We start from the raw sequence: 25,957 nt of genomic DNA on the forward strand, positions 1-25,957 counted from the left end.
ACTGAGTGAAACCCTTGCCTCATTTGCTTTTAACTTTGTAAGGCCACGCTTTCACCTACTGGCTTTTTATGTTATATGCCATTATTTTGATTCCTTAATTTTGCCCGTATTGACTGAGGTTGGGCAAGTTCAAACAGAACTTTTTGCTAGACAATAAAAAAAAATCATAAAGCTACAGATTTTTGGTTAAAAGTAAGGTAAAGACAATATTCCTTTAATACCTCAAAAAGATGTTGTCAGTTTATTTGGACTGCTGGTGTGACCTTAGCTTTTAAATGCAGGAATTGAATTAATGCCCTTAATAAAACCAAAGAGAAAATAAAAATGAAAAATGCCAAATTTAATGTGATCAAGCTAACATATATTGTATAAAATTCTTCACAGTGTCCCTTAAAATAAGCTGTTGCATACTTGAAATATTCATATTGTTTTTAATATTATTGTTTACAGACTGAAGAACTTACCGTTCACTTTTACTAAGCTTAAAGAACTTGCAGCTTTGTGGCTGTCTGACAACCAGGTAATATAACTTCATTTTTATCTCATTTTTAACAGCAAAGTATAGGATGTCTTATTAATTATCACAGATAAAATCTATATTTTAACAGATTATTTCAGCTGTACTTATGAAGTATTTAGACTCATTAGATTCAATGTACACTTTGTTAGCCACTTTACTAGAAAAACTGACTGTGGAAGGATGTGTTCCTTTTATCTGCTAAGTTTCAGTGTCCTGAAAATTGTGATAAATTAAAGCTAACAGTATTCACAGGGCTCTCTCTCAAATGACACATTTGTGGCCTGTGGCAGGAAACAGGGCCCATGAATTTTATACTGGACACGGTCTCTGTCCTCTCCATGCCTTAATCTCTCTATGACACCACTCTTAGTGTTTTGTTCCCCACACCCCTCAGTTTCTCCATTTATCCCTTTTTTACTTCCATGAAAAAGGAAGGCTTTCTTTTAACGGTTATACATTTGATACTCTTTTGGTGTTTTGCTATCTTTATATCTTTTACTTGATCAAAAGTAGCATTTAAATTCTTTGCTCATAGAAAATAAAGATGGTAAATAAAGGTAGGTTCAAAATCATCAAAATTCCTAAGTCCCATACTTAAGAGTGATTTAGGTACTTGCTATTAGATTTGTAAAGGTATTTAAACACCCAACTCCTATTGAAATCAATGGGAACTAGGCATCAAATACCATTTAAAATGACCTGTAGTAACCCATGTCCTTTTGCCTTTCAACTTCTAAGTTCCAAAGTTGGTTTAAAATTTTGATTTAAATTTTTCAAATGTATCTTTTCTTTGTCTAAAAAAGTGTGGGTGGGTGGGTGGATAGATTAGGTGGAGGAGAACAAAATTATGTGTTCATGACAAGTCTTCCTTTATTTTTCTTCAATAGAATATGTTCAAAATAGAATTAATAATATAATATAAATATTGTTTGTTATTATCAGTTTGAAATAAATGCGCATAGCTTATTGCTGCTCATTAACTTGTATCAGCTGATTCAGCCGTTTCATCTGTCCACTTTTATCCTTCAGTAAATTAAGTTAATCTGGTGTAACTGTTTTATTTAGATGTAAATTGCCCTAATTTAACTTCCAATTACCTGGGGATACGAATGGAGATACAAAACAATTATAGTGGATTCAGTGATAAATCAACACTGAAAATGCTAAAACTTCATTAATAAGCAAGTATATAGATTTCATGCAAATACAGAGTCATTCTTAACTGCTACTTTTACTTATATAGCTAAGATAATGTTTTAGTGTTTTTAACAACTTATATAAATATCTCTACACAAATTCTGAGGAGATTTTGATGAAGTCAATTAAAAGCTTTTCTCTTTCTCTCATTTCTGTTTCTACTTGTCAAAAACTGATCTGTATTGTACAGCCATAAAAATGTAGCTCCCAAACTAAAGGAAACATTAGAGTGAACTATTGAGTGATTATTTAACAGCTCAGCTTGATGCACACATACTGAACGTTTCTTTTCTCTTTAAGATGAGGGAGGAGGTTGTTCTCAATAACTTGGGCTTTCTACAAGAGACAATTTGAATGTTGTACTTGTCTACGACGTTGGCTCCTACATGCTACATTAAAATATACTACTTTATCTGAATATTCACAAAGCCTGATGACAAATATTCCACTCACTTGTACCAATATCATTCTACTGTAACTGTACTGACCATAGTAAAGTTACTCCTCATTTACTCCAGGGAAATCAGATTAAAATCAGATGCTAGATGCTTACCCTGTGCTTTTTCCTAGCCGTCCCAGCTTCTTATTTTACTTAATCACTGTCATTTTTCTGTAGTACTTGCACTTGAAAAATTTCTACACGTATGATTTTACATATGTATAATTAAGAATGAGAAACCCAAGGGGAAAATTCCAAATTAAAATAATGCATTTTTCAATCTCCAGATGCAGAAACTAATCATTAGAATAGAGGAACTAATTACATTATATATTTTGTGTTTTATCAGATCATAAAAAACATTTTTGTTGAATACAGATTACTGAAATTCTGATGAACATTTTCATTTGTCCTTTATTTATAGTCTAAGGCCCTTATCCCTTTACAAACCGAGGCTCATCCAGAAACAAAGCAAAGAGTACTGACTAACTATATGTTTCCCCAGCAACCCCGTGGTGATGAAGGTAAAAAACAAAACAAAAAACTCAGCAGTTTCTTCTACAAAGGCTGCAGCATGTATTATTATGATTATTTATATCACAGAAGTGGGGAGGTGTGGAATAAAGATATCCAAGCATGATTCGGTGGATGGGAATATAACAAACAGTGCATGTAAAGCAGCATATTTTGGAGCAAGATTTGTCCTCTTTTTTGACGTCAGAAGAAAGAGACGAATTTTGTTACTTGACACAGGATTAACCCCATTGAATTCATTTAATTGATGAACGATGTAACATAATATAAAATATAGTCTTACACTTACACTGTGGGTGGGAGGAGAGCTGCTTTTCTTTCATAGCTCTGGTGGCAAAAGCTGTTTAAGGCTAGATACTGTTAGTTGACCAAATATGTAAGTGTAATCTTCCACTATGCTTAAGTCCCTGAAAAACCATTAAAACATCTATTTTCATAATGGTTTTTCATATTCACCTCAAGACTAAGGTATAAAAAGTGGCAAAGAGAAGGAAGACTCACCAGCCTTTTGAGTGAATGGATTTTCAGGGACTCAAGCAGGATGGAATAGAATCACACTTGCCTAATAAGAAAGGATCTGACCCTTAATGTCTACCACTCTCCCATCCTCCTTCTTCTCACCTAAAGCACTTTCTTAATCTTCTGATTACACAGTCCCATAACCTTAATAGGAGTTCTCTAATACTATAGTTGACAGTATTTAGTTCAAATGTAACCAGTCTGCAGCAGCTTTTCAATTTATTTCTTTAAAGTTATTTGCAAAATTAAGACAAACTTGTGTCACTTTTCCATCTCTTTATACAATTATAAGACAAAAGTTCAGTGTAACTTTTTTGACAGGCATGCCACAAGTTAACCTTCCCCGTTTACCAGTTGTCACTGTTATTCACCCTGTTCTCCCCAGAGTCCCTGGTAGTTTGTGCCCTGAGGTACCAGAATGGAGGCGGGGGGCTTTGGCCCTGGCCACACGGAGCAAAGCAGGGGCAGAACACTTCTGCAAGAAGAGGTGTCACTGCCAAGAGCCAGGTTAACCACTCCCTAGCCCCACAGCTATCACAGTTTTATATGGCCAGTGAAGATCTAGAGCTCTGAATGCAGCAACTGCGGAGCCCCAGGGAAGGTTTAACCTAGCTCTTGGCTGTAATATCTGTCTCTACCTCTTCCAGCAGCATCCTGCCCCAGCGCTGCTTCACAGAGCACTCTGCTGCCTGCCTTTCTGCCACCAACCTACACTGAGTGCCTGGGGCTCATGTGCCCCACACAGCAGCTGCCTGTGTCTCTTGTAGCTTGTGCGTGATAGGTTGGCCATGTCTGTAGTAGTGCAAGGCTTAAGGCTCAATACAACATATATATATATTTTTTAGTTTAAAATAAATGTCATGTGCTTTGAATGGTGCATTTGTTGTATATTCTCTTACTCGCCATTTTTTTTATATATTACTTTGGAATGTAACTATAGATTTCCAGTCGGACAGTGATAGTTTTAACCCTACTTTGTGGGAGGAGCAACGGCAGCAGCGTATGACTGTAGCCTTTGAATTTGAAGAAAAAAAGGAAGAGGAAGACAATGCAGGGAAAGTTAAGGTAACTGTGGGTTTTCTCGCTTTTGTTTTAACTTGTTCTTGTTCTGATGTTGTTGCATGTGTGTTGTGGGTAAAATCAAATAGATAGAGGCCATGACAGAACTTGAGTTTTTTGTTTTAAGCTATATAAAGTATTTGAGAACAAATACAATAATTAATGAAAAAATAAACAGACTATTCTCCCCATCAGTATGCTCTGACATTTTCAGATGAGGTTTTTGTTACCTGGATATCACAACTTGAATGTCTTCAGGATACTCTGAGGCTCATAGATTTAGCTGTTTGGATACAAAGTGGGCACACTACACACGAAGTGAAAAGCTCAGTAGACTAATTCTACTGCCCATTAGTGCATCACAGTAAAACTTGTGCTAATGAGCTCATGTGCAGTAGAATTAGTCTACTGCACATTAATGTCGCTAAAAATGTGTGCCCTGGTGCTACTGCGTAGTAGCGCAGGTTACTGCGTGTTGAGTTAGTACCTGTTATTTCAGGTACTGGGCTTAATGCACAGTAACTACAGCACATTAATGCACGTGTAGATGTGCCCAGTGTCATACAAATGTAAATCACATTTATGAATGTGTGGAAACTGAGAATTGCATGGTATAGCTGTGCAAACTTTGGCTGGCTGTGCAAACTTGCCCATGCGGGGAGAGCCCAGCTACATCTTCACATGCCCTTCTTGTGATAGTTCTAGTAAAAAGAAAAAAAAATGGTAGAAAGATGCAAGTTGTTAGCCAACTCTAGATGATCCTTTTACAACAGGCTGACTTCACAGATTCATGCAAAAGGAAAGAAATAGGCTTTGCAATAGATATTTTTATTTTGTGCTATTTTAAAGAGATTCAGTTACCTTCCTTTAGTTGAAAAACGGTTTTGCCTTATATCTGGGACAAGGGCAGGTTGCCTGAAGCATAAAGGTAAATAGTCAGAAGTAACCCACTGCCCAAGATTGTAGGGCAAGAGATGTTGGGGAGTCGCAATCCAAAACCCCTGTGAGAAGGGGTTCAACATAGAAGGAACCAGTCAGAAAAGGGAAACCAGAGGATGATGTTGGTGAAACAGTAGTCAGGAGATAATTGTTCTGAAGTGAGGAAGCAAGCAGATCAGAAAGGAGAGTGGTGACCAAAAAAATTGACTGACTCTGGTGGGTCAGTTTTTATAGGCAAAGTCCACAAGAGGTTATAAAGTGGCTTAATTGTTCTGCTGGAAGAAACTGTTCAAGGAACTGTGGAGGTAATGCTTGGAAATCTGGGTATGCATGTTCTGCTTCTCCATTTGTCTGGGAATGATCTGCAGAGGCAAGGACAGACTCTATGCCAAAGCCTTACAGAGCTCATGCTAAAAAATAGGAGCTAAACTAAAGGCCTAGGTCCAACAGAACACAACCAGGGAAACTGAATCAGAAAATGTATTCTGTGAACAAGTGGATAATTCCATGGGCTATTGGGAAGAATGGGATGGGAAGTGAGACATCTTTGTTGTCTACTTCCCAAGATAACTGTAGAGCTACTAGAGCTACAGTGTACTAGAGCTAGAGCTGCTGTATAGCTACTACATGAGAGCTACGATGAAATCCATGGACAAGGTTCACCAGTGACATGAAAGTAACAGCTGAGACTTGGAAAAGAAGAATGTTATGGCAATCTTAGTACCACAGGTCTAGGAGCAACTGAGGAACAAAGAGGCAATTCAGAAGAAAAGGAGCCTATTACAGTGTTGGTAATTAGGACTAAGTGAGACAGGAAATTGCCTGAGTTGTCTGGTGAATGAGTCATTGGAGAGAACAGTCTGGATAGCATGAAATAGTTCCTTCTGTACAGTGCCTCAATGTCAGCATTTTCAGTGGTCAGCAGTGTCAGCATCATCCAGTCCTTATATTCTCCATTGGCATAAGATTCTCTGCTTCCAGAATAACAGCAGGGAATTATCATAGATCAACTACTTTGCAACTGTAAAGTTTTGAAAATTACTGAAAGCAACCCACATTGCAAAATGGCAACTATAAGATAAGCTCATATGGGTAATGGTATCAACATATCTTGTTAAAGTGTGTAAAATAAAAGAACACACACGCACACTTTTATTTACAGCTACTAAATGGACTTCTCACTGGGGCTTCCATTTCCTTTTAACTTTTTAATTGCAAGTTCCCAACCATTTGGTTATGAGCAGAATAAATGCACTCTTTTCTACTGAAGATTTTGTTAAACGGAAAACAAACTGACTTTAAAAAAAAATCATGGCCTCATAGTAAATAATTACATTAAAATCTTAAATCAAATCAATCAGTTCTCTGGTTAATTTACATCAGCCTAAAATCTTGTGACTAGTGGATTAACGTGTCATGTGTATCCATTTGTATGTTATGCATTCGCTAAATAAGAAGCTGCACCTCTGACTTATAGTAACATTTAGAAATGAGTTCAAACAGAATGCTATTTCTATTAATATACAAAAGTGTTTCAGAAACTAATGGCAAAATCACTGCTCATGTTTTCTCTCTGCGACAAAATGGGAAACTACACAACAGTGGGAAACACTGATGGTGGCATTATTGAACCCACCCATTGTTTGCAACCATATAGAGAATTGATGTGGCTCAGTTATCATTGCACACACAATGGTTTTGTTTTGAAATTGCCATTAGCTTCTAAAACACCCTCATATTTTTAAGAATCCCACATTGGAAAGTGCTATATTTTTCTTGTTATGGCATTGGTACATATTTCATTTTTATATTACAGTATATTAAAAACCACACGCATATCTATTTCAATGCAGCTTGATTATATATTTCAATAACAATATTTCACTTGAATAAATTCTCGTTGTAAAATGTAGTACTAGACAGGGTAATTGCTGGTTTATACATTGGTTCAAATCCTGCCATCTACTGTGCAGAGAGGAGCAAATGTACAAGTACTGTCCATGTGTATTCAGCATGCATGTTCAAGGAACTAACCCCAAGGTGGCCTGCTTTGTTTATTCATCTTGGGGTAGTTGTCCCCACATGAACATCTGCTTGTGACTGTACAGTTTGAGAGATGATCATATCAGGAGAGAGCTGCTGTGTGCGAAATGGGCCCTATTCGATTCAGATTTGGATTCGGCCTGAATCAGGGACAGCGATTCAATTAATTGATTCAGATCACTGTCCCCAATTTGATTTGGCCAAATCCAAATATGAAGATTCGATGCTGATTTGAGGAATCAGAGATTCGGACATAGACACAGCTTTAAATGTTTTTTCTACATACCTTGAGGTACCAGGTGCACTTTGTGAATGCAGAGAGGGGCACGGTGGGGGGAGGTCTCCTGCGTGCTTAGTAGCAAACTCGGAAGTGGACAGGAAGTACTTCTGGTCCACTTCCGGGTACACTGGGGAATGCACGGGGAGGCCCCTCCGCACCCCCCTGGCTTGGTAATCGGCCCTGGAGGGACCCTGAGTGCCCCCCCCGACCCAGAAGGCACCAGTCTCCAGAAGTGGACTTGAAGTGCTTCTGGTCCACTTCTGGGTCTGCTGCTGAGCATGCTGGGGAGCCCCCCGCACTTCTGTGGGATGCTCAATCTGCCCCAACATCGCAGTATTCATGAGCCACCTGCTACCTAGAAGTATGTAGAAAAAACATTTAAAGCTGTGTTTATGACCGAATCGCCAAATCTGTCCAAATATCTCCAAATTGATTCAGAGAGTTCCAATTCGATTTAGAGAGATTAAAGAGTCCTTTGATTCGGATTTGGAGATTCAGCCACCAAATCGGACTGAATCTCCGCTGAATTGAATCGGGGACTGAAGCTCCGCATAGCCTAGTGCTGGAATCAGAAACATGGGATACTCGCTTCCTAATCCCATATATTTTCTACTGAAAAATATTAGAGTTCATTTTCCATTTGCACTTAGTTTTATCTAAGGCTTATTAGGTGGGGTTGAAGTTTAGCAGGTATGAATGGCAACATGACCTCTGAACCAGTATAGTTATTAATGGATTGGGAGAAAAAGTACAGAAGTAACAAGAGTACAGAATGCTTTTTACACCATATAAGTTACCCAAGTTCCACTGGACTAAGACAGACCATCTTCATAAATGTTTGGCTCACTGCATCTGAATGTCCACATCACCAGTGCTTTCCCTATGTGTATTAAACCCTGCTCCAGTGGGACTAAGCCAGTCAGTCTGAGTTATAAGAGTTTTTGACTTCTCATGCAGATAGTTGATATAAATGAGTCTGTTCCAGCATGAGTCCACTCTATGCTTGACTAAATTTAAACACTTTCCTATTCCCTTATGGAATTAGCAGTTGGTCATAACTTACTCTTTTTCAAAAATAAATCTGTTTTCATTTTATGACTTTATGTCAATCCTTCTCTAACTAGTGATAGTTAATGAATCTGTATAGATGGAACAGAAAGAATGATGAAATGAAATTCAGTATCATGACCAACTTTACCACTATTTTTGAGTTGGGTGAAATTTCCCTGTTCATACTTGATGTCATTTGACAGAACATCAACTGCCACAGTCAAACACATTTGGTGCCCTGCCACTGTAGCATATTATGTATTATACTAACCAATTACCCATCAAGAATGACGCAGGGAGATGGGGATGAGGGAGGGGGGTGGGGATGCAGCACCACCACCCACCACCCCGCTCTGCTGTCCCAGCCCATCCCCGCCGTTGCCTGTCATGACTGATGGGGTGGGGGAGGGGGAGGCAGCACCACCACCCAGCGCCCCACGGTGCCACCTCTCTACCTCTGGCCCCATGTGCCCCCCCCATCTAGCCCTGTGTGCCAGACTGAGGGGGTGAAGCCAGTGCTACACCACCAGCACCCCATGCTGCTGGGGTTCAGGTGTATGTGACGGCAAGGCTCGATTCACCTCTGGCCCCGTGTGCCCTCCCCCACCCCTGCATCCAGCCCTGTGTGCCAGAGCAGGGGGCAAAGCCAGCAGCCACCCACTTGCTCTGGCCACTCAGTCCCCACTGTCATGTGGGGGCAGGGGGAATGGAGCCTGGTGCCCAGCTCCATTCCCCCTCACTTTCCCCTACCCCCCCGCCGCATTGGGTCTGGGCCCATTCCCCCTCTCTGTCGACCTCTGCCTCCAAGGAGCAGGGTTGGGGAGGGGGTCGATGCCAGCACCGCTGCCCTTGCCCCCCCACTCCAGCTCTGCTAGGGGACAGCAGGGATAGTGCTGCCATGACATTGTGGACTGAGGGGCTGGAGCAGGTGGGGTGAGGCCAACGGGGAGCAGGGCCGGGGTGGGGGTGCAAGGTCATCAGCTTTGGCCTCACCCCTCTACTGTGTCCCCACCGTCATGGCGGCATGCTGCCACCTGTCTGGAACGGTCTTGGAGCACTCAACCAATCAGAGTGTGAATAAAGAGTTACAGACAGACAGACAAAGGCTTTCATAATATTAGAATGTTTTTATAGTATATATAAGGCTACCAGAAGTCCAAGAACTACAGGAAGAACAGAGTGGGTCTTCACAGATAGCAATCCTTTTTGTGTTTCCTTGTTGGGAGCATTACTTTTATTTCTTACCCTAATGTTGGCTGTAGCCCACCAGTTGCCCCATAAATATTCCATCTCTACCTGTTCATTATAAAAGACATATGTGGAGAATTATTTCTGTTCAGGGTTGTGGCAATCTATAAAGTTTTCTGGGAAATAAATTTCATGTGGTAGCTGGTTTGCTAACTTTTCCAAGTCATACAAAACGGCTCCCTTGCACTAAACACGAAAAAAAGAGCTCAAATTGAGTGGTTGTAAGTGGACTGGAAATCCCTGCAGTAAAGGAATGTCTCCACATAGCCATTTTCCTATCTGCATAAACACTTTGCCATACATACTCATTTCTCTCTGTAAAGTAGACGTTAGTGGGATTATTGTGGAATCCTATTGATAAACAATTTTACCAAGGATCCTATGTTACATTTAAGATATAATTACAGCGTTAATCACACAATAAATAGTAATACTGACCCACATTGAATCCAATTTATGACACGATAATATAGCAAACGGGCCACAAAGATATTCCACATATAATGTGTGACATCTCTGTGACTCATTTATATCACACTTTAAATTGAACATCTAGCATGTCTGGGTGGACCCATGACAGATCCCAGTATTCAGCCAAGTTTTACATCTGACATGGAATTGCCTCAGGGATTGGGGGACAGTTTCCTGAACCAAACACCAGGGAGCATCTCACTGATTTCAGGATCATAGTGCCCCAGACCTTTAAAAAAAAAAAATGTGAATGATCAGCTGGGAGTCCTAGCTGTACATCAGTTTTTCTAAGTTCCCAGGGCACCTGTTGAAGCAGCTGAGGATAGCAGCTGGGACCAGGGGACAGTAGAGAAACAGTCTCTGGGTCCTGGCACCCGGAGAGCTTTGCTGGGGCAGCCATACTCTTTAAAGCTGCCCGGGTGCGAGGATCCAGACGCTGTGGAGCAGTCCAACTGTAGGCACTCTCTTTAAAGCTCCCTGGGCACCAGGACCCAGAGACCATGGAATCTTCTCCCCCTCCCTTTACCAATGTGAAAGCAGAGATGGGGAGTGAGGAGTCGGGAAGTCCCTGCTCCCCCACTGTCGTTTCTTTGGATGTCCAGTTCTCATCTGCAACCCATTTTAAAAGTGCAGGGTGCTGCGAACCCAACACTGCAGAGAGGCTCTAGTGATTTCAGCTGAGTTTTATCGAGCATAACTCAGCAAAAAAATTTCAGGTTTAATTAAACTAGAAGTGTGTATAATTTTCATTTTGTATCTTTCCCTTAAAAGTGATTTTCAATCAGTTGTATCATTCCAAGCTAAAATAGATTTGAGAGTTGAAATTAAAAAAAGAAATTCTTCCATCAGCAATTTTGCACTTTGGAAATTCTTTCCCCAGAGGCATGGTACTTTTGAGGTAACATTTAAGTATAAAACATAAAAGAACAATATTGGAATTGGAGTCTAGATCTCATTGGTAATTGTCATTCTTAATAGTTTTAATATCTCTTAAGAAGATTCATGCTTCCCAATGGATTTTATCTAACAAAGCTGACAATGTTTTTACTGCTGAATGGTAGTTAACATAATGATACATTTGAACCCTACTGAAAACCCTTGTATTAAATGTGTTGCCTCTCCAGATGTAACTCATTTAGTCATAGTATATTATTCTTTATATAGTCCTTTATGGTGCATATGTTATCTTGCTTGATTCCCAGTCACTCATAAGGTTATATTACAAATCTTACATTTACATAACGGCCCAGATTTTTGGATGATGGAAATTTTGTATAAGGCCATATATAAATATGATTTTTTTTTAAACTGTAAATCAATCAAAGCTTTTTAGTAGCACTGTATATATTAGTCTCCCAGTTTATTTTTTCCTTTAGGATTTCCATAATAATTCACAACATAGTAATCCTACACTTACCTTTTATAGTAAAAGGCATGTCAAAGTGTATTATCTTTTATCTTTTAGTCATTATATTTCAAAATGAAGTGTTAGTTCTGATTAGTTTCAATTTTTAAAATTAATTATGTTTTTGCATATTGGCCATACCTATTAATAGATATCTGCTGTGTATTGAAACCTTAGATGTATTTTTTTACATCCTTTTATTTTATACAAATTATAATGCTGCATGTATATTATTAAGGACAACCTAGACACATGGGGCATATCCAGACGAACCCGCACGTGCTTCTTGTGGTGTCTCAAAGTAGTTTGAGATGCCACAAGAGGCACACTGGGAACAAAAACACCGTTGCTCGCACTGCATATCTGCAGCACTGGCTCTAAATTTGATACCTGGAAATCCATGTGTTTAAAAAAAAAAAAAAAAACACAGAAAAAAAGCAGGGTAGGGCATGGTCTAGGACTGTGCCCTGAGGCAAACCAGTGATGGGTCCTCCAGAGACACTCTGGTATCCAGCCAGAGCATCTCTGCAGTACTTCTGTTGCCCCAGCATGCACCCTTTGTGAGCGGGGCAAACAGGCACTGTCCCAGGTAAGCAGGGATGGGGGAGCTGTGTAGTTTCTGAGGAGGGTTGTGGGTGTGGGGAGTGGCGGGGAGTGTATGGAGATGGTGTGGGGGTAGGTTTGTGGGGGGCCACCACATGCCCATCCTTCCCACCCCCTGCAGTACCAGCTGGGCTGTGCTGGCGACAGCACTGCTGGAAATGTGGTCTGTGTGGGGAGAATAGTCCTGGCAGGAACCGACCCAGCACAGCACGGCCCGCTAGCGCACCTTTGGACAAGCCTGGGACGTGCGGCTCCTGTCCAAAGGTGAGTGCTAGCTGGGTGAGTCAGGTCAGGTCAGGTTGTATTGGACTGGGCCAGGCTGGGCCTGTTCTCCATGACGGTCAGGCGGCGATGCACCATAGCCCATTGTAGGCACAGCCGTGCGGTTGTGTATTACCATCTGACCTTCATGGAGAACAGGCCCAAAGGGACCCGGCCTGGCCTGCCCAGCTAGTGCGCACCTTTGGACAAGAGCCACACGTCCCAGAACCACACATCCCAGTCTTGTCCACATGTGTGTTAGTGGGCCGTGCCAGGCCAGGTTGGGTCTGGCCAGTCTCGTTCTCCCTGTACAGACTGTGGGTCTGGCAGTGTTGGCGCCAGCACAGCCCGGCTGGCGCTGTGGGGAGGGGGTGGCAGCCCCCCTTGCAAACTCCACATCCCACCCACACCCTCCAAGCTCCTCCTGCAAGCCCTACACCACCTCCACACTCACCCACAACCCTCCTGCAAAGTGAAGAGGTCAGGGGGAGCTCTAACTTCCCTATGGTAAGAAAGCCAAAAGCAAACATCAAAGCATATAGATATTTAGAATTTATTTTATTATGATGATAGAGACATTGGTAGGCTTCCAAATCACTTTAAGATTGTAAATATATCAATAAAACATTGCCCAAATGATCGATCTCTCTCTCTCTCTCTCTCTCTCTCTATATATATATATATATACACATACAGATATAGCTATACACCCCCCCACACACACACCCACACCAACACCCACACATAGTGGTGCTGTCCCAGGCTGTAACTCCCCCTGGCTGCAGAGCTGGGCAGGGTCATTTTGCCCCAAGTGGCACAACTTGCCCCGTAGCAAAGTGCATGTCTAGGCACATGTGCTGAGGCAAAAATCCCCAGCACAAATTTGTGCTGCTCCTATTTGAGCTGTTGCAAGTGTGTCCACATCATGTGGACACACCCATGATGTGTGTGTAAGTTGAATTAGTTGTGTATACTGATATACGTTATACCAGTGTCCAGCAGAATCATCTTTCTGCTGCTGCCACTGTCTTTTTGCTTTGAACAAATAGCAGTCCACACACAGAAGTGGATGCACAATACCCAGACTTGTGTTAGCTTAAAATAATATAGCTTTAGCGCTGATTTATTTTTTCCTGGAGTAACTCTAAACAAGATTCTAGTGAGCTATAGCATTACAGAGTTATACATTATATTTTTCTCCTCATTGTTTACATCGTTGTGAAGGTGGGTTACACAAAGGGTGCAGACAGAAGTGCAGCTCCCAGCTGTAACTCAGAATCTTTTCTACAAAGCATTCTGAGTTACATCCTTATCCCAGACCAAACAGAAGTTCACTGTTGGTTCCAGGGAGGAGGGGAATCCTAGCTGAGGGCTGGAAGTCTGCAGCCAGATTCCCATAGCAACAGCCATGGGCTCTCTACCAGTGCTTGCTGTTTTCAGAATGGGAGAAGGGAAAGGAAGGGGATGGAGCTCATTCTTGGGGCTCCCCAGCTGGTGCTGAATGGTGGGGTGGGTGAACTGAAACACTTCCACCTCAGGGGGCTCCAATACACCTGCCCCACCCTCCAGGGGGCAGGCTGAAAAACTCCTAGACTGAACTCTCTCCACTCCCTTTCCCCCCTCCCATTCTGAAAACAGCAACAGGCTGGGAGGCAGCACAGACACACGTTACAGAAGATGCTACATTTTGAAAAGTCTTTATCTGATACCTCATGCAACGAGGGGCCAGATTTTCACCCAATAGGCTATTTTTTATGCTGTCTGCTGCTGTGCACTTGTTTGATTATTGCTATAGACTGCTTTCTGTGGCCCGGCTGGGCAAAAATGGCCAGTTCTGTCTGCACCTTAAATGTGTGATGTATTAAGGCTTTGAGTTTCATTGAATAGTATAGGAAATTAACTGGACTGTCACTAAACTAAAGTCACTCAAGGTGATGGAATTAAGCAACTAGAGATTTATTCTTCTGTATTTCTAGATGCATAAAAGTGAATCCGTTGATATGAGTATGAGATACGTGTACACAACAAACGACAATAGCTGCCCAGTAGGTTAAATTCTGTTCTCAGTTATTCTGTTATAAATCCAAAGTAACTCCATCCACTGAATTTAGCAGCATTAGTCTGGACTTATAGTATAGTATGTTTGTAACTGAGAAGTGTCCAAATATGTTAGCAGTTTAAATCTGAATGCAGATTCTGAGCCACATTGTAAAAGATAAGCTCAAAGGGATGGATTCTGATCTGATTTTTACATCAGGAGAGTTTCATACCAAATTAATAGTTGTATAACTGAGATCAAATTCCAGCCCAGTGACTTTAAAAATATTTCATGAGGACAAATATATGTAATACATTTCCTCAAATACTTTAATTCACCATTTATTTATTATGCACTTAGCTGTAACCGACAAAACATAAATTTAATTTGTATGTCATTTTTGGGTTTTGTGCATGTGTGTTAATTCTTTTTAAATTGTTCAGGTTGAAATAAATCTAAAACGTTATCCAACCCCATACCCAGAAGATTTAAAGAATATGGTAAAATCAGTTCAAAATATGGTGGGCAAAACAAGTCATGGAGTACGGCCTGAAAACTCGACACCAACTACCAACCCTGAGCAAAGCATGAAAGAAAAATATGAGCACAAGTGGCCCATGGCAACAAAGGAGATTTCAGTGGAGGTAATGTTGCAGAATTGGTGTTTTATTTCAAGAGCTCAAAATGAGGTTTTAGCCTTGCTTCATCACATGACATGTAACTGGCATCACATGCTAGTCCTAGCAACATAAGCAATTATTTATGGTTTCAAGTTTTTAAAAATTATTTTTCCTTAATTATGAGACATCTATGCAGGGTTGCCAGCTGTCCATAAAGTTATGAGCGGTCATTAAAAAAACACAGGTTAAAAAAGCCTGTCCATAAAATCCATAACAATTGAGTTGTTTGTAAAAACTAAACAACAAAGAGCTTGACTGAAGCTCCACCTCTGAAAATGTCTGGATGTTGAAGGACAGATAGAGTACAGCAGTACCACCTGGTATCTGAGTTGGAGCACAGCTCCTTTCAGGGAGTATTCTTTGTAGTCCCCTTCTGTCCCAGCCATGTGCTGCCACTGCTCCTGCATTCTGTTGCCTGCCTGTAACACTAGTGAGTTGCAAGTAGACAGACAGTAGTCCTTCTTTGTGGATCTGTGCTGGGACAGGATGTCAGGGCCAGCAGGGATAAGACTGGGTGGGCAACATTTGGGGATATTGTGGTATCGTGTGGTGAATAGGGTACCACTGGCTTGCTGGTGGTATGCTTTAAAGCCATTGCTGTTATCAAACCAGGTTGCCAAGCCAAGAAAATTATTTTTACTGAGAACCAAACTTCTTTATAATGGCTGGTATTAAACTTCTAAATTTGAACCTGGCCCTCACCCAGAGCCTGGCAGAAGGGTTATATTTACACTATGTAAAACATAAGTCAGTAAAAAAGGTTGGTTTTATTTACTAAAAATTTTACAGATTATCAATTTTTAAAAAATTGTCTTGGCTTGGCAGCCTTGCATGTATGTCAGCAGAAGAATGGATTTTAAAGTAATTTATATTTCATGCATATGCACATAAATGTCATCTTTATTCAAATATTCAGTGACAAATCTGTTTTGTGGCTTTGCTATTAAGTTAGGTCAAGGTTCTGTTGCTTCCAGTGGCATAGAATAGTAACGTAGTTCAGTAAGTTACATAACATACTTACTACCTACAACCTTCTATTTATTGCCAGTGTGAATTCAAAACTTGGCCCTTGGTAAATAAATATTTATCAAGAGAGAGTTAGTTTGTACATTACAGTTCTAATGTGCAATTCTAACTTGAATATTATTGAAAGTAATTTTCTTCAGAATTTATTCTAGATATGATAGGCCTGGTTCAAAGCTGCTATAAGAAGGCTGAGCTCCTTTGACTTTAGTGGACATTTACACAATTACACAAGGACTGAATCTAACCCCTTTTTGGATCAATTAAAAGAATGAATGATAAAATAATTTTTTCATTCCAGGAGTACTTCCTGAGCATTCCATGATTAACTATGGGAGAGCTACAGAGAACACTTCGTGCACTCTTGAAATCTCTGCACAATCTGCATTTTTTTAAATAAAACATTAGAAAACAAAGTCATTTGAAGTTTATCAAGGTGTCTTTTCCATCCCCTTATAATGTAAATATTCTGATGCATTGTCCTTAAAATATACCATCCTGGTGCCAGCAGTAACTGTGTAACTATATGAATTTTTCTTTTTCAGCTGTACCAGGGCATTAATTGGACTGTTTTGACCATCCAGAGGTCCCAGTAACCATTGCTCCAATTATTGTACTGATATGTGTGTTTATATTTATAGGGTAAACTAGCCAATTGCCCAACATGAATGAGGATTTCAAATCCTCACTCCCAACCTGCAGCCCCCCACCCCCCGTCCCTGCTGTACCCCTCACTCCTGACCTGCAGCCTTCTGGTGCTGCCAGTGACCCTCATTTCCAACCCACAGTCCCCTGCCCTCATCCTGGTGCCCCACACTCCCAAGCCACAGCCCCCGCCCCCCCCAGTCCTGCTGCTGCCCCTCCCTCAATGTACTGCCCCCAGCCCTGCCAGTGGCCCTCACTCACCAAACTGCAGTACCTTGCCCCCCTAGGCCATGATGGTGCTTCTCACTCCCGACTTGCAGCCCTTCCCATCCCTGCTGGTGCCCCTCACTCCTGACCCACAACCCCCTGGTGCTGCCAGTGACCCTCATTTCCAACCCACAGTCCCCCGCCCCCATCCTAGTGCCCCACACTCCCAAGCCACAACCCCCAGCCAGCAGCAACACATAGGGGATGCACAGGGATGCATGTGCACCCCCTGAGAGTGCTGGTGCATCCCTTCACAGCAGCATTCCCCACTTAGCTGGCAGGCAGGCAGTGGGGCAGGTGAGAGTGCTGATGTCTCCCCCCTCCCCCACAGAGTACTGGCTGGGGAGTGGGGCAGCCAGGAGAAGTGCCACTGGCACTTCCGGGTGCTTCCCTGGTCCTTCCAGGCAATGTTCGCTCACAGAGCCAGCTTAGAGGGAACGCTGCTTCCAGGTTGGCATGTGCGACTGGCTATGAGGGGACCCTGCGCCACTTCTTGACTGGCTGCTGGGGGGGCAAGTGTCCCCCCGACTCAGGTGGCACCAGTCTCCCATGCCCCTGCTAAATGGAAACCAGCTCTCTTCCACCTAGTGGCCAACTGCTGCATTTGAGACACCAGAGGGCAACTGAGAGAGTTGTATGTCCTGACCCTGCTCCTGATGGTGTGCCTCACTCCTGACCCACACCCTCCCACCCTCTGTTCCTCCTGGTGCCCCTCTCTCCTGACCCACAGCCCCCTGGCACTGTCAATGTCACCAGCCCCCTGCACTCCCAACCCACAGTCCCCCTACCCCAGTGCCCCTCACTCACAACCTGCAGTCCCCTGCTTTCCCAGCCCTGCTGGGCCCATCCTACCCAGGCTGGAGCGTGGTGGCTCTGATTCATGCAGGCAGTGGCAGAGCGTGTCTGGCCCTAGCGCGGGCTGAGGGAAGAGGAGGTGAGGCTTGTGCCCCCCCCCCCCCCTATGGGATAGGGCTGCAGTGCCCTGCGGGCAGCCTGGCCACAGCCCCCTCCCCCTCTCTTCCTCCCTCCCTGGACAGTGGCTGCTCAGCCCCTCCAAGCACAGGCACCGGTGCTGCGTCCCTACCCCTTTCCCCTGCTGGAGAACAGGCAACCCTCCCCCCTGCCTTGTTGCAGCTGCAGCCCCCATACCCCTGCCCTGACCAAATGTTTGGGATTTTGCTGTGTTCCGGGGGTGGGAGCGGGGGAGGCAGTCGCAGGCAGCAGGGAACACCACATGGCTGCAGGTAGGTCCATGTATGCTCCCTGCCACCTTCCATCCTCTTCCCCTGCTCCCACCCCCAGAGCAAAGGGAAAAACCAGACATTTGGGCAGATTTAAAAAACCCACCTGGACAGAGATCAGAAGACTTTAAAAGAGCATGGACACTGTTAAAAAGAGCTTCTGTGGAGGTGGGGCGGGGGGAGCAGCTGCACCAGAGGCTGCAGGAGGAGGTAGGGTTGACAGGCAGGTTCCTGCCTCTCCTCAGCTGGCCCCACCTCTTGTAAAATGCTCGTGGGAATTTTTTCTTTTCCTCTGTGGAGGCGAGGTGTGGGGAGCCACCGTACCAGAAGCTGCAGAAGGAGGTGGCACCAGCAGATGGGTTCCTGTTTGAATTCAACCAGCCCTGACCTTGCCCACCCTGCCTGGCCCGCACAACCAATCAGTGCATGCACAGTTGGGCAAAATCATTGCAGATAGACGGACTAAAGCTTTTATTATATTAGAATATTTCTATTGCCTTTGGAATTTAATAAAAGTGAGTTTTATTTTTCTTCGCAGATATCCCTTAAGCCTTTGGAATGTTTTAGTAGATGCAGTAAAATCTGTTATCTGGCACGAGTGCAGAATGGGGGTGTCGGGTATCTAAAAATTCTGGTTACCTGAGGCCAGCTGTTTTCAGCCGGATGTGCAGCTGGGGGTGGGGGGGTGTTGGTGGCAGCCAGAGCAGTGGCAGCTTAGGGTAGACATTTTGGCCAGATACGGAGCGGCAGCAGCACAGGGTGGTGGGTGGTGGTAGGGGCCGCTGCATCAAGCTTCCCTCCTCTCTCCCCCCCACCCCCTTGCATCCAGGTGGTCATCCAGAAATCTGGTTAATAGATTATTCCAGTTAGTAAAATGCCAGATAATAGGGCTTTTACTGTACTTTGAAACAGAGTATTCAAAGTCAAGTCATTTACTGTTTTATTTTAAATCCTTAATTTTCATTATTTCTTTTGGAAATAATGGAACTATAAACTCACCAAAATTATGTAGTCACACATATGTTCCATTCTCTGGTGAGCAAAATGCATCAACGTTTGTAGAAGAAAAAATACTAATTTCTAGTCTGTCTTTTTATTGTAATGTGTATAATCTGCTGATGTATGTGGCAATAGACGTATATGTTAAAAAAAACAAACTACTTAACACACAGAAACTCTAAGAAGCAATGCTACTTTTCTGTATCTAAGCAAAACTTTTTCCTGCAACTTGATGAAGCTGTCTAAATTATTACTGTCTCTGTTTTCTGCCTTAAGTGGTTGAAAGTGGCTGAAAAGAGATTTCTTTTTATTCTTTGTCTTTGTAACAGCTGCAGGTGATTGCTTGCATTTGGATTTTAGGTCCCCTGGTACCTTGTCAAGACTAGTTACATAGCAGTCATGTTAGCAAGAGGAAAGGGAAGAGTCTGTTCTAACCGTCACCCAATTAGAGAGAAATTATACTACATGAGTATTTTACTTCAGTGATGCAGCATATTACACGTCTCTAACCTTAGTTAGCTATATTACTTTACAGTCTCCTGTCCCCATGCTACTTGTTAATCTCTGTCTGATTTCTTAAAAGGACATTTTTTAAAAGAAGCTTTTCACTGGGATAAGTTACTTATTTTATATAAAGAACCCCCAATTTCTGCCTATAGTGGTTTACATTAGTTTATATTTAGTCCCTTCCATCCATATCTACAATTTTATAACCTGAAGGAGGAAATTTTCATCATCTTCCATTCTAATGTACATCTTAAAATTATATGAGATATCTTGCCCCTTTATGATTGGATTTCACTCTTTTCAAATGATAAAGAGAAGACATAGTAACCAGTAGAACAAGCTTAAGCAACAGTTGAATAAATCAGATCTAAATTGTGATTAGAACTTCAGGTAGTTAGTAAATAGGGATAGGACTCTAGGTTAAAATGCAAATTAAATACTTGGTTGTCTTTTAATTTAGCATTTCAATTCAAACCAATTTTAATAATTAGAAGATTCCATTTTATGTAAAACACTTTTTATATCCTCAGGAGCTTTTCGGGCTTGTTTCCACTCTGTTCTCTTGTGCTTTCTTTGCCATAAATTTTCCATGAAAATCTGTGAGACTAACTTTCCAATCATCAAAATTACCTTCTAAAATGAGTAACAGGATATACTTCAAATCCTATGTACCATTTTCTATTTTCAGTAACAGCAAGTAAGCAGTTTCCTTTAAAGCAACTAAATATGGCTTTTCATTGTCTTAAAAGTAGTATAGAAATGTATTTGTTTGGGGCAGAAAGAAATATAGGATGACCTAGTTCACCCCATATCTCTTGTGGGACATATCTACATCTTGTAAGGAATGATTGCAAGTGTCATGTCTCCAAATTAATATCACTGTATCTTTACATTCTTAGATACATCTGGGCTAAGGACAGACATTCAAAAAGCCTGAGCCTGAATTGATTCAGTCTTTGCAGGTTAATCTATCCTGCAAAGCTTGAACCAATTTGGAGGTGGATAGACGTTCCCACACATGCCTGCAGTGCCTCAAGCTAGAAGCCAGGGGGCACTAGAGCAGCCCTTAGTTTGCTTCACAGTGCTGAGCTGTGCAGGGCGGGGGACATGGCCAAGCTCCAACAGGACTCTGATTAGCCCATCAGGGAATTGATAACATTGTTTATCACCCCCTAACTCAGTGTTTATCACCCCATTAAGAAAACACCAGAGGAACATTGCCAGCTACCTGTTGATTCTGCCTTTGTCACAGCATAGACCAGAGCCAGCATGTTGTCTGTTGGCTAATACACAGACACCTCTCAGCAAGGCAGAGAGGAGGGGAGGGGAGAATTCCTGCTTAGCAGGGATTGGTAAGGCAGCAGGGGTGGTGGAGGGAAGCAGCCTGCAAGTCATTGCCAGATCTGCAGCCAGAGAGCAGGGGGGTAGGCCAGCTCTGCTGTGGAGCAGAGAGCCCCACCCAGCCTAGAGAACATGCCGGGATGCTGGGGGAAGTGTGGTTTAACTTAAACCAGCAAGGGGTCTGAGACAGACCTTGTATAAACTGGTTTGATCCAAATCAGCTAAGTCTGATACAGTTCAACCAGATTGATCTCAAACTGGTTTCAACCATTTTCAAATTGATTTATGCCACTGAACATGTATTCTGTTACAATTTTAAACCAGTTTCTGATCACTTAAACCATTTTATGTCTGTCCCTAGCCATAAACTCATTTAAGATTGTGGATGCATAGAACATATAGAACTGTTATCTTTTTATTTACTTATTTATTTTTTTAAAGAAGTCCTTTCCAAAGTCCAACCTTAAGGTTTTTCCTTCTTCATGTTAACTCCTAACAAAAGATTTATTCTTACCTGTTTCAAAGAACAAATTGTCAGATCATTGCAAGATTCCATTGTCTATTTCTAGTCCATAATTTAGTCTCCTTTTACTTATCCCTTTTTAAATGATTGAAAATATCTTTTCTCACAAGAGATGTCATGAGTGTTTTCTGATGAGACCTTGTTATTTGTCTCTGTTTTATAAAAATATGTCAATTTAAAAAAAAAAAAAAATTATATAATATCCCCAAAAGGACCTGGCTCTCACTTCATGCAGTGGACTTATTTTTTAAAACCACTCATAGAAGATTTAGGTATCTTCACTGATTTTTTTTCTCTGTGGTTTTGCATGCTACACACACTGGCATACCACATGCTTCAGCATAAAATTTACAACCACAAGGCACCCAGATTTCTTTTTCATGTTTACTCATATTCTATACAATTGGGACCTTTACTGTAATTTCCTAAATGGGCTTGTTTTGTATTCTTTTTTCCAAACTGGTTAATCTAGCCATATTCTTATGTAAATTGGTGTTTTTCACAGTTATGCAGCAACTACTATGTAGCTTTTCTGCAGTCAGGTTTAGACTATCAGCTATTTCCAGGTGCTAGATTATTATTTAAGTATAGACATTAAATAGAATGTTTCCTACCACTGAACCCTTGCTACCTCCATTTATGAGGACTTGTTTTGGAGAAATTATGACTTTCCCCTAAAAGGCTATTTTATTTATTTATGTATTCATTCTTTCATTCAATGTATATGGCATACTTCTCAACAAAAGCTTAGGGCAGGCAATGAAACAATTATAAAATCCTGATTCCTCCCCTTGCTTTCTGTCCCATCTGTTTGCACCCAAGTTTCAGCTGTTTCATTACTTCTTAACATGTTGCTATTGCTGCTGCTTTCTTTATTCACTATTTTATTGTTTTGTAGAAAAAAATCTAATCTCCAGGCAGTCATAGCCACCACAATTTTATCCTACATTTATATATTTTTCCCTAGGCTTTAAATGTAGTTGTATGCTTTTTAGTCAGCTAAAAAGCAGGTGACGTACATTTTTTTAGTTCAGAAACAGTTTCTCTTTCATGTACCCAGTCATTCTGCTCAAGTACATCTATTTCTTAGTGATAGTGAATCCTTCTGTCTTGCTCCACATCTACCATCTGTTCAGTATCTGGAGCTTTGTCCTGTGCAGCTGTGTTCTTATTTGAAGGATTTTAAAAGTCCTTCCTTCTCTAGTCTTCTTATACATGTTTGCTATGCTTTCACCCGACAGCTTTACAGCTTATTCATCTCAACATGAACAATCATTAAAATTTAATTCCCTGATTGATTATTCACCATTATATACTTCATTCTTGTTCCTGGGAAACAACCCTCCATGCCTTTTCCCATACATTTTGTATACACCTTCCTCTTCATATTCCTAAGGATTGAATTCCCCCATATCACAACACGCCTCTCTTTGTGTTCTGTTCTTGGTTTAGCTCTGCATCTTTTTTTCTTTTCCATTAATAAATCTTCTTTTATACCTCCTTATTTTTGTATGAACTTAGGCTATTCTCTTGTATGGAGAAGCACTGAATCAAGTAGAATTTGCTTATGTACTTTGTATCATCTTTCACACTTAGGGTTTTGCAAAGAAATATTAAAATATGTTGAGTTTTGGAAGGGAAGGCTGGCTAGGAGGTAAGATGAACAAATGAAATGTATCCTAGAAGAACTCACAAAGCAGACAAGCAGCTAACAAAGAACTCTGTCTTCATCATTTGACAAAAAGATAACAAAAGTTTTATAAACTAGTAATTTGTTCTGTTTTAAAGTAAGTAGTTTTACTTTAAGCTTACAACTTAACAGAAGTTTTATGGCACAATTTGACATTCTGGGTTTCAGGCACAGAAAATAAAGTATTCCAAAAGAGCTACCTGTTTGATACAGGCAATATCATAACTCAATTTGGAAATCCCAAACAGGAAGGAGAAAGAAGAGCATTCAGAAAGCTTGATAGTACAATAAAAAACTTAACACGTACTATGCTTTAAAATTAAGGTATATGACAGCTTGAGAATACTGCACACTTTTTTTTCAACATGGACATTGTATGATAAGTTTGTAATGTCCAGGTGGCAAAGGATTGTGCTACATAGGAAAAATACCACTGCATTATTGTCAGCTTTAAGTTGTGTGCATACCTATTGTTTTGTATAGGAAATCTGGAATAGTATAAAGGTGGTATTGTTTGTAAGCTAAACTAAAATAATTTAAGATCTTGAATACATTACAATAACTGGAGTATGTGACAGAAGCAAATTGAGGGAATAATTAAACTGGTTGATAAAGAATCTACATTTTGCTATTCTGAACTTGCATATCTACTTACAACACAAAAATATTAGTTACTGAAGTATGATCATACTTTCCAAAAACTGCATATGTGATAAACCCTACTACATATTTTTGCCAAGAATCATGTTTCAAAATTCAAAATAATGAATTATAAATCTTATGAAATATTAAAATAACATACTTATTAAGATTAATAGTAAGATGAATGTATATAATATTGCCCATTTTATAAATGCATTTGTGTTTACACTACTTTAGATTAAAACATGTTCCCAGATATTGCATCTCTGTTCTTTCTTGCATCCTCTTTATCAAGTCTTATAACATGCATTAAATGGTATATTCTTATTAACAAAGTTGTAGAAGGTATGGACCCTCAAATCTCAATTCCCCGCTACTTTTAGTGGTGCACGTTGCCTCCTAAAATACTTCTTTCTCCCAAGATTTTCTCTCCCTTGCTCCTACTTCTGAGTATCCATCTTCTCTTTCTCCTTTCTTCATTCTTCTCCCATTCCTAACTCTGCCAGGAGCCCTCACTCTCAGACATCTTTCTGAGATGTCTTTAGAACAGCTCATTTTCCTGAAACCAAAGCTTCCCAAGCTTCTGTTTCTCTTTTCCCCAAGATATTCATCTTGAAACTGTCTTTCCTAACTTATCTACTCCCCAGGTTCACCCAGGATACTGTGTTCCATGAGATACCTTCTCAAAGATCTCACCTTGAGCCTAGATATCCACCTTAAACAGCCTTGCCAGGAACATTCTCGTGGCTGTATTTCCCTTAGTTCCTTTTGACAAGGTCTCTTCTGAGGCTTGGATCTTGTTTTTAACTCATTTAGATATTGTGTTCCCCTATCTTCCCTACCATCCTATGTCCTTTCCAAGATACCTGCCTTCAGGTCCTGTCTGTTCTATATATAACTTCTCTTCACATATTCTTTTCTCCTAGCTGGTTGTCATGAGATCTCCTCATTTTAACAAACTGTAAAACCATTATCTTGGTTCCCCTCCTCCACTTCTATTTTTATTCTGTGTATTTTGACACTCAACTGACTGTTGGTTAGTACAGAAAATCAGTTGGGTATAAGATGTCAGGCAGTAGAGTGTTTGGACTATGCATGTACTGATTTTAAAAAGTTCTCGAGTGAAACAGAACTTATCAAGGTAGATATTTTGAGAAACTAAGTCATTGAAAATGGGCTAAAATAATCTTGGATGAAGTAATGGATTGTCAAGCAGTAGCAGTAGATGAGTGATAGTGAGATGGTGAATGCAACTAGACTGTAAATGACAAGATTGTAAATACTTGCCCATATAGGAATGGGTGGGTTGGCTTAATAAAATAGTTACATTGGAATGAGGACAGATAATTTCATGTGGCAGGTGACAACTGGAAAAGTAACAGTAAGACATTGGAACAGTTGCAAAGGTCCCTCAGATATATATCACTTCATTTTTTAAGTTAAGGAGCTCAAACTGTACAAATCTAAGAACTCATTTTGACTTTATAGAACTAAGGAGGTCAGGAAGCAAGGAAAATGTGTTAAAAATTAATATCTTACAGATAGTTAAAACCTATGGGTAGTTCCCCATTCCTTTCTCCTTTTGGACCTAAAATCTACCATAATTCCTAGAATATAAAACAAGGTTTTTTCCCCTCAATCAGCATGGGGGGATAAGCTCCTTGTCTTACATTTGCATATAAGGAAACCTCATTAAATACATGGTCTATCATTAACCACTGCCAAAAGTAACATATGCTCAGTAATGCAAACCAGCTAGAGAGTTGATTAAACACAGCCAACACTAAGCATGA

At 41.0% G+C, this 25,957-nt stretch overlaps 1 protein-coding gene across 1 annotated transcript in view; it reads left to right on the forward strand.

Moving 5' to 3' along the window:
* Nucleotides 1-450: 450 nt before the first annotated feature.
* The window catches only part of LRRC7 (leucine rich repeat containing 7), a gene marked incomplete at its 5' end in the record, with an annotated part of 77,663 nt that continues 52,156 nt past the window's right edge, over nt 451-25,957 (forward strand). The window contains 4 exons of the mRNA XM_006038862.3: nt 451-520; nt 2,581-2,680; nt 4,150-4,274; nt 15,050-15,250. Coding sequence (XP_006038924.3) covers nt 451-520; nt 2,581-2,680; nt 4,150-4,274; nt 15,050-15,250 — 496 coding nt within the window. The remainder of the gene's footprint in view (nt 521-2,580; nt 2,681-4,149; nt 4,275-15,049; nt 15,251-25,957) is intronic.

This window comes from Alligator sinensis, unplaced genomic scaffold (genome assembly GCF_000455745.1).
Source record: "Alligator sinensis unplaced genomic scaffold, ASM45574v1 scaffold1823_1, whole genome shotgun sequence".
Lineage (NCBI taxonomy): Eukaryota > Metazoa > Chordata > Crocodylia > Alligatoridae > Alligator > Alligator sinensis.